The sequence below is a fragment of the Antechinus flavipes genome, chromosome X, assembly GCF_016432865.1.
Source record: "Antechinus flavipes isolate AdamAnt ecotype Samford, QLD, Australia chromosome X, AdamAnt_v2, whole genome shotgun sequence".
Lineage (NCBI taxonomy): Eukaryota > Metazoa > Chordata > Mammalia > Dasyuromorphia > Dasyuridae > Antechinus > Antechinus flavipes.
Genome location: NC_067404.1, coordinates 16,242,453 through 16,259,103, shown reverse-complemented (window position 1 = coordinate 16,259,103; position 16,651 = coordinate 16,242,453). Strand labels below are relative to the sequence as shown.

Genomic DNA, 16,651 nt, shown 5'->3' with positions numbered 1-16,651 from the left:
TTTCCCTTTATTACCGCTTTGGTTGCATCCCACCAATTTTGGTATTTTGTCTCATTATTGTCATTCTCTTGGATGAAATTATTGATTGTGTCTATGATTTGCTGCTTCACCCATTCACTCTTTAGGATGAGATTATTTAGTTTTCAATTACTTTTTGGTTTATTTTCCCCTGGCTTTTTATTGAATGTAGTTTTTATTGCATCGTGATCTGAAAAGAATGCATTTACTATTTCTGCTTTTCTGCATTTTGTACTGAAGTCCTTATGTTTTAATATATGGTCAATTTTTGTATAGGTTCCATGAACTGCTGAGAAGAAAGTGTACTCCTTCCTGTATCCATTCAGTTTTCTCCAAAGATCTATCGTGCCTAACTTTTCTAGTGTTCTATTTACCTCTTTAACTTCTTTCTTATTTATTTTGTGGTTTGACTGATCTAATTCTGAGAGAGCAAGGTTGAGCTCTCCCACTATTATAGTTTTGCTGTCTATTTCTTCTTGCAGCTCTCTTAACTTCTCCTTTAGGAATTTTCATGCTATACCACTTGGTGCATATATATCTTTTTAAATTAGATCAATTTTTGCTTTTGTTTGAGCTGAGATGAGGATGGCTACCCTTGCTTTTTAAAAATTTCACCTGAAGCATAATAGATTCTGCTCCAGCCTTTTACCTTTACTCTGTATCTATTAATCTATATCTTGTAAACAATATATTGTAGGATTCTGGCTTTTAATCCAGTCTGCTGGATCAAGTAGCCCTCCCCCTTTCTTATACTTTCCCCCTACTGTTTCTGTGTTGTCTTCTATTTAACCTACTCCTTTTCTTTTTGGTTTTCCCCTCCCACTTTTCAATAAGGCGAGAGAAGTTTCTCTGCATACCAAATATGTCTAATATTTTCTCTTTAGCCAAATCTGATGAGAGTAAAATTCACACAATGTTCATCCCCCTCCCTTCTTTCCTTCAGATACAATAAGTTTCCTTTGCCTCTTTGTGAGATGTTATTTCCCTCATTTTACCGCCACTTTCCCCTTTTTCTGGTACAATCCCCTTTCCACTTCTAGTTCCTTTTTTATATCATAATAATAAAATTAAATTATACAGCACTCTCTATGTATACCCCAAACAGAAATGCAGTTCTCAAGAGTTCTTTTTACCTTTTTATGTTTCTCTTGAGTCTTATAATTAGAGGTCAAATTTTTTGTTTAGCATTGGTGTTTTCATCAGAAATAAATGGAATTTGCCTGTTTCATTGAATGTCATCTTCTTCCCTGGAAGAAAATGATAAGTTTAGCTGGATAGTTTATTCTTGGCTGCATACTAAATTCCTTTGCCTTATGGAATATCAGATTCCAGGCCCTTCGATCCTTTAATGTGGAAGCTGCTAGATCCTGAGTAATCCTTATTGTGGCTCCTCCATATTTGAATTGTTTTTTTTTTTTTTTCTGGCTGCTTGCAATTTTTTTTTTTTGGCACAATAGTTCTGAAATTTAGTCATAATATTCCTTGGAATTTTAATTTTGGGGTCTCGTTCAGAAGGTGTTTGATGAATTCTTTCAATGGCTATTTTACTTTCTGATTCTGTGCTGTCTGGGCAGTTCTCTTTGATGATTTCCTGAAAAATAGTGTCTAGGATCTTTTTTTATCATGATTTCCAGGGAGTCCAATAATTCTTAGACTATCTCTCCTAGATCTATTTTCCAGGTCTGTTGTTTTCCCCAGTAGGTATTTTACATTTTTTTTCTATTTTTTCATGTTTTTGGTTTTGCTTGACTGATTCTTGATGTCTCATCAAGTCATTCACTTCCATTTGTTTAGTTCTGATTTTTAATGAATTATTTTATTCATTTGCTTTTTAAATTTCTTTTTGTATTTGTCCAATTGAGTTTTTAAATGAGTTGTTTTGTTCTATGGATTTTCTCCCATTTCACAAATTCTATTTTTTAAGGAGTTATTTTCTTTTTCCAGAAGTTTTTTACCTTTTCCATTTCACATTTCAGGGAGTTCTTTTCTCTTTCAAATCTTTCTTTTAATGAGTTATATGCTTTTTCCATACTCTCTTGCAGAACTTCCCTTTCCTTTCCCCATTTTTCTTCTAGCTCTTTTTAAAGATCCTTTTAAATTTCTTCTGGGAGAGCCTTGTATGGTGGGGACTAGATTATCTCCCCCTTGGGGGCTTCATCTGGAGACAATCTGCTTTTAATTTCCTCAGAGTTTGAAATCTGTTCTCTTTCACTATAGAAGCTATCTATAGTTAGAGCTTGCTTTGCCTTTTTACTCATTTTTTTAAAGGTTGTGATCTGCTTTTTGCGCAAGGAGGTTCCAAGCTTCCTCTACAGATACCCAGAAGTGGCAGCAGAGTGGCCCTTGCCGTGCTCAGATTGGACTGAGTCACTCGCAAAGCTGGGTGGGCATGGCCTGGTCCCATGAGACTCTGGCACTTTGGGGTACACTCTTTATCCTCTATGTTTATGTTGGATGTTTTATAACTTTTCTGCTGATCTACTACCTTGCAACTAGGGCAGGGTAGCCAACACTGTGATAAGAGTCCTCCTTGTAGATTCTCTGCCCCAGAGGCAGCACCCCACTCTGTCTGCTGAGCATGAGCTGGCCTCCATGTTTTGGCTCCCTGCCTGCGTCTGGCCACCTCCTCCCATGCCCACACTCAATCAAAACAGACCTTTTCTGGCAATCTTCTGAATTATCTTCTGCTAGTAATGTGCTGCATTCCTAATATTCGTGGGTTCCAACAGTCTAGCACTATTTCAGAGGTGGAATTTCATAATTAGTTTAAGGGTAGCAGGAGAGCTCAGAAAGAAGCATGTGTCCTCTCTACCATCTTGGCTCCATGCCTCCCCCACCCCCCTGGGGGGGGCTCACCAACTTCAAAGGGGCCTCTGAGATAACATAGATCTTACACTTTGGAGAGTCTGCAGTAGAGGATCTTGGGTCCCTCTTATTTCATTCATATGACAAGTGACGTGGCCAAGTCACCCTTTTTCTTTCACATAATGACAAGATGATGTCATTATTTTCAATACCATCATGATGTTAAATCTAAAGTAAAATGGATTTGGACAGGCCAAATTATCCCAGTCACAGTTTTTTGGGGGGTACAATGGCCCCAAGCCATCTATCCCTGATGGATCCCAAATGGTTTATCCCAGGTGGGTTCCAAGTCATCTACTGTCTCTTGGCCCTCAAACCATGTATGGCCTGGTAGCCCCCAAATCACATACTCTCCATGACCTCCAAACTGTAGCCTCTATACCATTTACCCCTGGTGGGCCACAAACCAACTACCCCCTCCCCTATGAGCCCAAAACTATCTAGTCCAGAGTCTTCTTCATGCCACAAGTAAGGATTTGCAGATGAATTGAAAGGAGACCCTAATCACTCTGTCTTAGATACTTTGGGAATCACCTCAACTCGTTAGCTAATCTTGGGGAATAAAGACAATTTCTCTCCTAAAAGTAATTCCCCTTTCTCTAGCTGTAGCAAGAGCCCTCTGAAGGATTGATCAGAGCATCTTAAGAAAGGCTGGGCATGACCATTTGCAAAGAACTTAGAGAATCTTGGGCAGCTGGGCGGTACAGTGGGGAGGACACCCTGAAGTCAGGAGGACCCGAATTCAAATCTGGCCTCAAATTCTCACTAGCTGTGTGACTCTGGGCAAGTCACTTCACCCTTTTTGCCTCAGTTTCCTCATATATAAAATGAGCTGGAGAAGGAAATGATAAATCACTCCAGCATCTTTGCCAGGAAAACCCCAAATGAGGTCACAAAGAGTTGGATATGACTGAAAAAGATTGAACAAAGTATAAGGCACTTACTATCTGAATGATAATATCACTGCTGGTCAGACGACCAAGCTTACAGAAGATCAGGAAGAAGAAAGGGTTTGCCATTTCCAGAGGCAATCCCAGGATCATTGGGTCAGCAAAAGGGACCGCTTTACTCATACAAATAGATGGAGACAAGGCCGGTCATAGTGAACTTATTTTCAAAATGCATATATCTTTCTCTGGGCCACCTTAGCCCTTGAGTTTCCTCTTCTTAGAGAAAATGAGCAGGAATTTTAAACCTCCTTTTGAGTCCTGAACCCTTCAGGCAGTCTGAGGAAGTCTGTGAACTGCTTCTCCTCTTTAGAACTATGTATTTAAACACACGATAAATAGTATTACAAAGAAAACTAATTATTATTGAATATACACACATGTATATATGTACATATAGTATATACACATGTATGTCTGCGTGCTTATAACTACATATGCACATATCCCCCAAGTTCATGATAAGATGATCTAGAATTCTTAACTTCTTTTCAATTATGATAGATAAAAAAATCTTCACTACAATTCATAGGACTTTGGAGACCAATTTGTACAAACCCCTCATTGTACAGAGTGGGAAAGTGAGGCCCAGGGAAGGGAATGGACACTTCAATTCACACAAAAGACCTGAAATCTAGTGCTGGGAGGGACCTTCAAGGCCATGAAGCCCAGCAGATTTCAAAGGGAATTTTTAGGGGGACGATGAGGCTAATGTTAATTAAAGATACCAAGATGCTATTCAATTCTCTTCTCTTTTCCAACTACATAGATGTGTGAGCTTAAATTTTCTTCATATACTCCAACCAAAACAGCATAGCACAAGAGAAGTGGATTGGAGCATCCTCTTGTTTTCTTGTAAGTCGAACATCAAAAGAGTTAAAAAATAAGCACAACAATGCCACATTTCTCACTAATTTTTTTGGAAAATGTAATTATCTTTCATAAAAATGTTACTTATGTTAACATTTAGCTTATGTTAAAATAAGTTTATTACTATTATTTTAATGAATGATATGTATTTTAAAATGATCAATTTTGTTGTTATCATAGTAAATGTGAATAGATATATACCCAAATAAACAAAACCTCTTTAAGGTCCTCAATAATTGAGCAGCACTGATATAATCACCTTTCCTCCCTCCTTTTACAAAAGAAGAAACTGAGGGCAAAGTACCCTGGGAAAGGTTATATAAATCCTAAGAATTATGGTGGGATTGAACCAACTAGGCTGTGACTGTTTCTTTTTTCCTGAAATGAAACGGGCTGCCCCCAAAGCCTGTGACTGGCTGGGAACCTGGTACAACTATGGGATTTCTGTCTATTATAAGCACCTATGCCTATTTTTCCAAGCCCAAAGTTCCACAGAGATCAATTTCTTTTTTTTTATTTCTTTTTTATTTTTATTTTTTTACTTTTTAAAAAAAAATTTATTCATTTATTTATTTATTTATTTTTGAGATCAATTTCTTGATGTGCCAACAACCATTCCTCTTTTCCCTGGCTCATAACAATTATACGAAATGTCCCACTTATGTCCCAATGTCACCTGGCTGCTGGGGTGGCTCACAGGCTTTTGCAGCTGGATCAAAGGCCAGGCCCTGCTTCCCTAAGGCCAAACCTCAATCTTCACCTCTGTCTGCCAACTGGGTTTCAGTCTCATGCCAATGTTCTCTGTCAACATGGCGATGACTCAGTGGGATAGAACGCTAGAAACACTGGCCCAGAAGATGCCGCCCAAGGTATTTCCTAGCTCTAAGTATTCTGTGGGGATGAAGGAATGAGAGTGGATTGGGTACTGGAGTGGCCAGGGAAGGCTTCTTAGGGGAGGGGCTTGGACTAAACCCTTGAGGAGGGTGAGGATTTGGAGAAGGGTAGAGTGGGAACTTGTGCTACATGCGAAGCCATAAAGAGCACAAGAACATTATGGTGTATCATTTTGCGGGCTCAGAAAGCCTTGACCTCTCAGAATGTCAAAGCTAGAAAGGACGTCATATACTCCTTGTTTTCTTCCTGGTGGGGAGGAAAGAGTGACGCATATACTGTCAGACAGGCCAAGGTTTACTCTACTTCTTTGTTCTGAGGGAGACTTGAAGTACATGTGGTGGAGGGAGACACACTGGACTGACAACCTCCTCCTAAACCCCCCTCCCCAATACAAATTGTCTATCCTCCTTCCTAGGACCACTCCAATCTAGTCCATCAAGTCCTTGGGCCATTTTACTAAGCCTATGAAAACACTTTATTGGTGATAACTCCTCTTCATTCTCAGTCTCCTTCCTTTCACTTCCCCCTAGAAAAAAGCACAGCCAAGGCACCTCTAGGCAGGTATTTGTACCTATTCCTTCTCTCCTTACCTCTGCCTCCCTCTGACATACAGGGCCACTCCTGGCTATCCAGGAGGGCATCCCGTCTATTTTTCTACCACCATTCTTTAGTAACTTTCCCTATTTTGAGGGCAATGCTATCTTTACTTCTTTTTTTAATTTCCTTTTCTTCATCCTTATTTTTTTTTTTTTTTACCACCTATTGGTCTCCAGGTCATTCTCCTAGCTTTTTCTTTTAAAACTGGCCATCTTATATTTTTACATCACCTTCATTTCAAATATAGCTCCCTCCCTTCCAATATTCAGCAAGTTAGGGAGTTAGGGAGAGGTTCTGGACCATAGGGAACTACTGGATGACGGTCTCCTGCCACCAATGCAGATTGACACTTTCTTCGTAGCTTTCAGTCAAAGAGTTACCTGGGACACTGAGAGGTGAAGTGAGTTGTTTAGGGTCATACAACCAGGATGCATCAACGGAGGGGCTTTAAATTCAGATCTTCCTGGCTCGGATGCCAGCTCTGTGCACTAGGTCAAGTTCCCTGCTACTACATATCTTGTAGGAAAGACTTTTACTTGTGCATTTCATCCATCTATTTATATATAGCAAAGAAAGAGAGGGGGAAAAAGCAGTTCATCATAACCAACTGATGTATCAATGGTATCCGGCAGGTTCTGCAATATTCTACAACCACAGTCCTTCAATGCTACAAAGAAATAAGGGGGGGGTTGCATTTTCTTAGCCCTTGTCTGGGACCACCATTGCATTCAGATTCATTTTGCTCCTTGCATTAACTTGGTTAGAGGCATTGTGGGGTTTTTCCCTAGTTCCACTAAGGCAACTCTGCAAAAGTCTTCCAAGCCCAGCTTTGTCAAGGATGTGAGGGCTAGCCTCTGTTTCCCAGTCAGCCTTGGGTATTTTGAGATCCTTGTAGATATTCCCTCTGACAACTTCAACACCCTTGGTCTCCCCGTGGCTAGCAACTTTATTGATCAGCCCACCCAAGGCCCTGAAAAGCCTTTCCAAGCTTCTTAAACTGTGAGTCACGATCTCACATGGGGTTCCTGAAAAATTTGGCGACAGTAAAAGGTTTCTGAACACAATGTGCAAGAATTAATTTCAGATCAAATGCAGAATGCATCTGAGGTGTTTCTTCTGACAGGGTTTGCCCATGTCACATCATGCAACTTCATGGCAGCCTTGGTACTGGACACACAACATGCACACTTCACGCTGCATATGCACGAACACTGTCAGAAACATCTCGGCTCAGATTTGAGGTGGGATCTTCTAAAAATTTCTTGAGTGAAAAGGCATTGTGAGTGGGGAAAAGTTTCAGAAGTTCTACTCTAGATCCTGTACCCTCTGGGAACACTTCATCATTTGATTCCAAGGGAAAGTTGGAGGATGTTGATTTTATTTCATTCACTCTGAATCCATGGCACAGCAGGGATCCAATCTAACTCTCCCATCATCTCCCATCTCTTTGCTACTGATTCCAAATGTTTCTTCTTTCTTCCCTCCACATGGAGAATAGATGACCTAGACTTCCGCTTCACTGAAGAGATTGCGGCCATGTGCCATGATGGCTTCGCTCCTTGACTTTATAGACCCTGGCATCACAAACTACAGGCAATGCTCACAAAAGGTAAGATCTCCTTATTGCTAATAATGGTTAACCCTTCACTAGCTCATTCATTATTCTTTCCTAAATCTTCAGTGTCTCACTTGGTCCTGGCTCCTTCCTCTCTGTCCACAAAGATATTCTGGTCTGCTCCATTCCCACTCTGTCTCATTCTCTGCTTTCTGCACTATCTCCCTCTTTCACCGCTGACCTTGGAAAAGTTACATCCAGTCATAATCTTTACTTTGTCAGTCCCCATTCTCTTGTCATCAGACTGGAGCTCCTCCCTTAACTCACTTCTATTCAGGCTCCACAAGGTCACTGATGACCTTCCCGACCCCCCAAGCAATGGCCCTTAGTCAGCCCTCCTCTTTGGTCTGTGTGAAGCTCTAGAGAGGGGTCCTCAAACTATGAGCCAGATGCAGCAGCTGAGGACGTTTATCCCCCTCCCCCAGGGCTATGAAGTTTCTTTATTTAAAGGCCCACAAAACAATGTTTTTGTTTTGACTCTAGTCCGGCCCTCCAGCAGTCTGAGGGACAGTGAACTGGCCCCCTAGTTAAAAAGTTTGAGGACCCCTGGCATAGACGCTGCTGCCCAAACTCTCTTCCCACATCCTTCATCAGCCTCTGAGATGCCACAAAAATATTTATAGCCATTCTTCATCTCCTGGCCAGACTTCTCCTTTGGGTGTTCCCCTGACACTCTATCCCTTTGCAATTAATCATTCTCACTACTCTCTACTCTTCAACTCCCAAGTCCACATTGACGCTTACTGAAGCTGCATACAGCTAGGATCTATTTTTAGTGTAAACAATGAGACTACTTCAAATGCATTCAAATTTGCACTATTTGGAGTTACAGTAATTATGTAAAATACGGTCATTAGTTCTAGCCCAATGGGAAATACGCTGTTGAAATTTGAATAATGCAACCACTCCAAGGGGGATTCGTAACTCAAACTAATCAAGAACCTAATTGTAGACAGTCTCTCCCGAGAGCTCATCTCCAATGGTTAACAAGGCATCTCCCTGCTATGGCCCCAGGCAAACATTTTTTCTTCCCCCCCCCTAAATCTGACTTCATTCCTTCCGGTGGCAGCCCCACTTTGGGGACCATATTGATAACCGGTAGGTTAGCTCGAACTCTTTCTTTTCTGTCCCATCCTGTTAGCAAGTCCTGTGGATGCTATGTTGGACAATCTTCCATCTCCTCCTCCTGTTGCTATTCCAGAAGAAATCTTTATTGATTTCTGGCCTGTTGTAAAAGTTTATAACAAGTCTTCTTGCTTTAATTTTCCACCCTCCAAACCATCCTGATATCTCTTTCAGAATAATCTTTCTCATGAATAGATATGGTTATATTTATTCCACAGTTCTTGTCTACCCAGTAAAGTTTCAAGTTCCCTTCCTATTACTTAAGACGCTTAACAGACACCACCCTGCCTTTATCGTCTTGTCGCATGATTTTCCTCTTCATTCAATTAATAGTAAATCCAGACTGAACAATTCTGAGCTTCCCAATGATTCTCGCTGCTCTCCCAACTCAATGTCTTTGGACAGACTCTTTTCTGAGACCGGAACGCCTTTCTGCCCTGCCTTGCTGCTGATTTCCCACCCATCCTTAAAAGTCTAACTCCAATGCCACTTCCTCCAGGAATTCTTCTTTGCCAGCCCTGGTCATCGCCGGGCTCCTCAGACGTACACAGTGTGTTTTGTTCTGTCTTCCTAATGTGTTTCGTGTAATATATTAGATTAGACTTAATTATGAGGAAGGAAACTACTACTGTTACTGCTGCTACTAATTAGACCACAAACTTCGTGAAGGACAGGGGCCACGTCTTATTTAAACTTTTCATTTTCCCAAGTACATAGTCGTGTCCCATATGATTCTGTGAATGCCCATCCTTTGCAAAGTATGATGTTTGGTGGCATCTAGGATCACAATGGAGTCTGTCCTTGCTCACTCCGAGGCATCATAAAGAAGTATTTGGGGTCAGAAGACCCAGATTTGCCCTCCTCTGAGTGATCTTGAAGAAGCGACTTCTCTACTCTCAACCTCAGTTTCCTTATCTGTAAAATTAAGGGATTGAGCCAAGATCCTTTGCCTGCTCTAAATAATAACAGCTGACACTTTATATGTATGAAGGGATTTCACATGTAATACTATTTATCAATTTCACAGACAGAGACAATGATGAGTTAAATGACTGACTCAAAGTCATACAGCTAATAAGTATTGAAGGTAGGATTCAAATCTAACAATTTCTGAGCTCCGATCCCCCTGGTCACCAACCTGGGCTTCCCTGCCCCACCTGGAAATGGTCAAAGCCACCACTCACCTGAATGATCTGGGCTGCTGTCTCTGGTGTCCCCTGTCTCAGGTCCTGCCCGTTGATGGAGAGCACTTTGTCATTTTGGCTCAGCTTGCCATTCTTGGCTGCCAGGCCACCATCCAGCAGGTCGAGAATGAAGATCCCAGCCTCGTCAGCCTTCCGGATCAGTTTGATACCCAGGGGCTGCAGCCGGTCCCTCTTCGTCAAGGTGACGTGCACGATTTCCCCAGCCCTGCTGGGAATCGGGTTGTCATCTTGCTGAGTTCTGTTCACGAAGCCCTTCTCTTGCAAGATCACCAGCTGCAGCACCGGCCCTGAGTAGCGAAGCAGGGAGATTGCTTGGGAGTGGGTGACATTGCTGACGTTGATCCCATTGACCTAGGAGGAAGGACAATTTGCCAGGAGCGCCCCATCAGACTCCCTGACTTTGTGTAAGACTTTCATCTCTCCAGGCAGAGCCCGCTGCTTCCTGGACAGAGCAAGAGCAAGCCCAGTAGATTGAGAAGCACAAGGAGATGAATGAAGCTTTAACGATGCCAAATCCCACCCATTCTTCCTCCACTGCTTGTCTCCCCTCTGTCCCTTCCTCTTCAATACACTTTGGACGTCTTTATCAGCTCTGCCTCAGATTCCATCAATAGCTTTTACAATTTTTAATTCTTTCTCAAGCTTTTATTTCTTAATTTATTTGTTTAGTCATTCATTCATTCAGCTACTTATTTACCTATTTGTTTTTATTCATTCATCTCTTTCTTTATTTCTTTTAACAAGCATTTCTCTTCCTTTCTCCTTTCCCTAATGGGAAGGAGGGGGAAGAAAAAAGAAAGCTTGGAATACTCTATATGCAGTCTAGTAAAACAAATTCCCACATTTTTATGGGCCTTTCTCCCTTCGGTCTCTCCCCTCCCCACTCCAATTTTTCTAAGGCACAAGTAGGTCTGACTTCTGTTCAAAACCCTCAATGGCCCTTATTGCCCATGGGGGACGGGGGGGGGGGGGAACCAAGGCCAACTATTATCTGGCTCCATTGTGCCTTTTAAGACTTTTCTCACATTTGCATGAGAATTCTCATCCTGCACTCTCCCACCTCTGTGCCTTTGCCCAGAATGGACTCTACACCCTGCCTTTATCATCGTTGAACTTCTTTCCTTTCTTCAGGGTTCAATTTATATATTGTTTCTTCCATGAATCCTTTCTCAAATTCTTACCCCTGGGGCAGCTAAATGGTGCAGTGGATAGAGCACTGGCCTTGGAGTCAGGAGGACCTGGGTTCAAATCTAGCCTCAGATACTTAATACCTCCTAACTGTGTGACCCTAGGCAAGTCACTTAACCCCAATGGCCTTGCCAAAAAGAAAAACCAACAACCACCACCAAATCCTTACCCCCAACCCAGTAAAACTGTGAAACAACCTGCACCTCCTTAAATCTCTCCTTGCACTTTGGGATTTCCACACGCCCCTATTAGAATGTAAGCCATGTGAGGGCAGGGATCATGTCCAGTTTCTACTGTGTCTTTAGCACCTGGTTTCAACTCAGATGGGTTACCTTGTCCAAACTAAGCTTCAGTTTACGCATATGTGAAATGGAGCCGATAACCCTCCTACTCTTGGGTTCCCAGGCCTGGGAGGAGTGTGTGTGATACAGCTGCACGTACTCTCCAAAGGAGATTATTATTACTGCTGTTATTATTGTTGATTGGGGAGGGAAGCATGAAGCAGGCCAGCATGGGCCAAGATGGAGGATGCTCACCCACCTCTAGCACATGATCTCCAGGGGTCACTTTTCCATCCATGCCCAAGGGGGTGTCCTGGTGGACTTCCTGCACGATAATGTTGCCTAGGGGAGTATCCTTGCCCCCTACAATCCTCATCCCAAGCTCTTTCTCAGGATTATCCCGGGAAATGTTCACGATGACAGTTTCGGCCACGAGACTGTTGCTGCGACTCAGGTCTGATGGGGAGAGTGGGGACAAGAGAAAGGTGACTCAGAGCACTGTCTTCACCCAGGTCTCCGTCATAATTTTCCTAAACTATTCAAGGATGGTCCTAACGGGACTTCCCATCTCACTCTCTTCCTCTCTCCAACCCATTCCTGGTTGCTTGACATTAGTTGATTAGGAAAAGGTCAGTAGTTTGACCCACAGTTACCAGGGCAAGTAAAGTGTACTCTCTAGAGGTAGGCTACTGGATACAGCACTGGGCCTGGAGCTATCACGGCCCAAGTTCATATTCTGCCTTGATTATTTATTTGCCGTGTGATCCTGGGCAAGTCACTTAATTAGCTTCTGCTTCCTCAAGTGTAAAATGGGATCTTAATATCACCTGCCTCACAGGTTTATAGTGAAGATCAAATGGGATAAAATTAGTAAAGCCTTTAGCAGTGTTTGGCACACAGTAGGTGCTTAATAGGTGCTACTTCCCTCCTTATCTCTCCCCTGCTCTTGGGAAGTGGGCCAAAATACCTTTCTTGTACTCTGTGATCTCATGGGCTAGTACCCAAGTCAGGCCTCTAGATTACAAAGGGTAGGAGTCTGGATGCTGGACAGAAACCCCACGAGAAGGTAGGTATCCACTCAGGAGACCTGGCAGCATCTAGTTTGCTTCCTCAGGCTAGGTACCTGGGTCCCAAGCTTCATAGTGATGAGCACTGATGAACCTTCCTTCAGGTTCTCCATGTTTGAGAAGACGGGGCTGTTGCCTCCCTAAGATACTCTTGCTGCCAAGGATAAACTGAGGCTTGGAGCAGCAATATGGAATTAGGGCCCTCAGAATCCAACATATGATCTGACTAGGGTAAGCTATCCCCTCCCTAGTTATGGTAGCTAAACCTCTCTTCATGGAGAGGGAGATCATATTTGTTTCAAGAATGCTGGGTCATGTTTTTGATTCCTATTGAGCTTGTAATTGGTTCACTAAGACCCCTAGGCTTTTCCACAGCCCCCTTGCCAAAGCCCGTACCCGATGTGGAAAGACTCAGGATGGAATCTTCATCTGTCTCTTCAAAGGCTGGGTTCACCAAGCCAGGCTCTGGACTGGTCCAAGGCACCATGGGAGCGACAGATGAATACTCAGAGTCCATTGATAAGACGGTGTCAATATCAAAGAAGTTCTCCCCACAAGGGCTGCTTGCTTCTGGCTCGGGGGGCACCTCTTGGGTTTTTTGGTCCTGCTGACATTTCTCCTTCATGATTTTGACTTGGTATTTCCTCAAGCCAGGGCACCTGGGGCAGAAAGTGAGGGCCAGGTCACATAGAGGTAGGAGGAAATAAGGACAGAAGATGATCCATGGTGACCTATTAGGTCGCATATCAGGAAGGGATGAAAAAGCACATCTGGGAAGGTTTGGCGTGGTGGGAGTGAGCAAAATTGGATTTTCAGTGTTCTCTAAAAGTTTTGCTTTTGGTAATAAATTGAGCCTCAGGGGAAGATACAAAAGAACATTAAGAGCTGAAAGCAGAAACCCATGTCTACGGCCAGAATCCTTTCATGTTATGAAAGCCCAAGATGAGAAAGGGAAGAGAGCTGGAGGAGAGAGGCAGACGAAAGATCAAAGGCACTGGTTTTGCTATTTCTCTGGAATTGGGGGAAATAGGTACTTCAAACCACTCCCAAGCCCTAATTCAATAGAAACCATAATTTTGAGAGGTACCTTCCTATGATGTTAGTCACTCCTGATCCATGACTCATCCCTTCAAAGACTCAGAAGTTCAACTTCTCTTGGCAACCTGAAAGTAAGGGTAGCTGGGACTTGGACTTACTTTTTCCCCTGGTCACCCGGATAGATGCCATTCAATTCAACAAACACCTATTAAACTTCTGCCAAATTCGCGTATCTACTGGGCTAGATACTACCTGCCAAATCCTTTCATTGCACTCCAGGTTCTCTGTGATTGGTTTATCTGGTCAGTTAAAATAAGCGCTTATTAAGCACCTGCCACGTTGCTCATGCTAAGCTCTGGAATATAAAGAAAGGCAGTGGCAGACCCTGCCCTCAAAGAGCCAACGTGCCAACAGATCTACACAAAGCAAGCTGATCCTGGGTGGCAGGATAAATAGGAAATAATTAACCAAGGGAATTCTCCAGAGTGAAGAGGAATTGAGAAAAGCTTCCTGGAGAAAGTGGGATGTCCTTCCATTTGTGATTCCAGAGAAAGTGAGGCAAGGCAGAGATTGGTTTTTAATCTTTTAACTGTGGTGGGTTTAGGCTAGCCGCCTGGGATGGGACTCACGTCCAAAAATCATTGTGGCCCTGGGGGACTGAAGTAGGGACCTTTTATAGGTTTTTTTAAGCTACACAGAATATACAATTTTGTAGGGGAACAAAGGCAGATAAGGGGGGTGAAGACATTGGGGGGATGGACAAGTCATAATTCCAGGACAGGACCATAACTTAGTCCTGAAAGGATAAGGGTCAAGATAAGAAGGTCAAAGGCAGGAGACAGTGAGGCGAGGGACAATACTCAAAAGGAGGGAGAATTATCCCAGCAAGGAGGGAGATAAGGCACCTGGAGTTTTATGACTCAATGGTATTTCAAAACTTCTTTTCTGACTCAATTCTCCCATTCCTAATGGCAAGGAAAAAGGGAGGGGCCGTAATCATTTTATTCATGGCATGATGCCTTCACTTTGAACTCTGGCCAAAACGAATGATCTTCTGCCGCCCAGATATGCACTGGAGTCTGCTACCTCTGTCTCTGACCAGGCTGAAAACTTCCTCTGGAAGGCCCTCCTTCTTTCCTACTTGCCGAATTCTTCCTCATCTCTATACCACAATTCAAACAGCCTCTCCTTGAGGAAATCATCCCATATCTCCTGGGTTTGGAGATTTGGTGCCAACTTTTCCCCTCAGACTCTACATGGTATATCCCTGCTCCCACCTCCCACCTTTCCAGGTACCTGCTACATATTATTTGGTCTGAGAGTGACCCGTGTTGCTATTGTTGAGGGGTGAGACACTCTGGGGGGTCCTCGGCTTGTTTTGCAAAAAGAATTCTCAGTCCCAGTCCCCAAGGAAGATTTGGTGAAAAGGGTTTATTTTCCCTCCGCAGTTCTCAGTGGGCTCCTGATTAGAAGGGAGCAGAGATTTGGGATATGGAGTTCAATTTAATTTAGCTTTCTGTGGAAGGAGGCTAGGGATGCTCTCCAGATGAATTGAGGGAGTAATTTTCAGGTCAATAATGGGTGGTGATTATTCGGAAGGCCAGGAACTCCAAATGAATTGAAAGTGGGGATGATTTTAGGAGTTTCCCAAGGACAAGTAAAAGGGTGGGGAGGGATTGTCAGGAGATTCAAGGTTCCCTGACCCAGGCCTTCCCACTAAGATCCGGGGACTACAGAGTCTTATTACGGCATTATCTCCCTGTTTAGCTGGGTAGAGCATCTGGATCTCCTTCACTGCCGGGTATGGTGCCTTTCACTGGTGGTGGTGTTTTTCATGTGTGAATTTGTTTGCGATGGACACTTACCATACGCCTCTTAGGGACTGGCCTGTGCTTTGAGTAGCTGCACCCTCAAGTATTCCTAAGGGGGTCAGAGAGTACCATTTTCCTGTCCAGTTCTTTTCAGAGATAATAGGAAAAGTTATCTCATGACTAACTTTGAGCTTCATCCCTAAATGAGTCAAGGGGATTGCTGATGTCATGTTCATAGCTACCCAAACTGGCTCAGGAGCTGAATGTACAAGCAGTTCTCTACCCAGCTTCCCAAGGGGCCCATCCTGATTTCGGGTTCCTCGGGGGCAATCTGAGCAGCTGGGAGCCCAGTCACTTCTTACAATAACAAATGCTTCAGATGTGCCTGGAAAAATAAACCCACCATTCCCCCGGGACGAGCAGAGCTACTGAGGACAAAATGACCTCAGTCTTTCCGTCAGCTAAAGGAAGAAGAGAGGTAGGGGTGGCAAAGAATACAGCGTCTACCGTGGGGTGGGAGGAGAGGAGAGTGCAAAGTTAGTGTTCAGCTCTAATAAGCCAAGGGAGTTATTGAACGCAGCGTGGTGCAGCAGAAGTGTCCTGGATCTGGGGTTAGAACACATGGGTTCGAGCTGAAACTTCAATGAAAATAATACTTTCTTCAAAGGGTTGTCGTGATGAAAGGCCTTTGAAAATTTTAGATTGTTAAAGAAATGGGAGCTCAGATGATGACGATGATGATGATGATTATAGTCGAATCAACAAGAAATAATTGGCTACTGTATGCCAGGCACTATCATAAATTTGGGGAAAGAATGAAAGGGAAAAGACAATCCCTGTTCTTGAGAAGCTTACAATCTAATGGAGGAGAAAACACGCTTTGTACTTTCAACAAAATAGAGATGGCATAAATTTGAGCTAATAAACCAAGGGAGAGCACTTAAATTGACGCAAACAAGAAAAACTTTCTTACATACGTGACTTTTCCCTCTTTTCAGTTATTTATTTTATTTTTAATTTATGCAATAAAAATTTCCATAACAGTATAATTTTTTTTAATGATTGCACAGGAAACTGCAAGTCCATTACATACAACTTGCTAATTCCTTCTAAATATACAACAAATGTAA

General features: G+C 42.9%; 1 protein-coding gene across 3 annotated transcripts in view; it reads right to left on the bottom strand.

Annotated features, from left to right (window-relative positions):
- LOC127543085 (ligand of Numb protein X 2-like) overlaps positions 1 to 16,651 on the bottom strand; it is a 103,956-nt gene that overhangs the window by 13,869 nt on the left and 73,436 nt on the right. For all 3 annotated transcript variants that reach the window (XR_007949125.1, XM_051969103.1, XM_051969102.1), the window contains exons 3-5: positions 13,069 to 13,331; positions 11,865 to 12,061; positions 10,116 to 10,487 (exon numbers count right to left, since the gene is read on the bottom strand). Coding sequence is in view for 2 of the 3 variants with exons in the window: in XM_051969103.1 (XP_051825063.1) it covers positions 10,116 to 10,487; positions 11,865 to 12,061; positions 13,069 to 13,331 (832 nt within the window). In the remaining variant the exon portion in view is untranslated. The remainder of the gene's footprint in view (positions 1 to 10,115; positions 10,488 to 11,864; positions 12,062 to 13,068; positions 13,332 to 16,651) is intronic.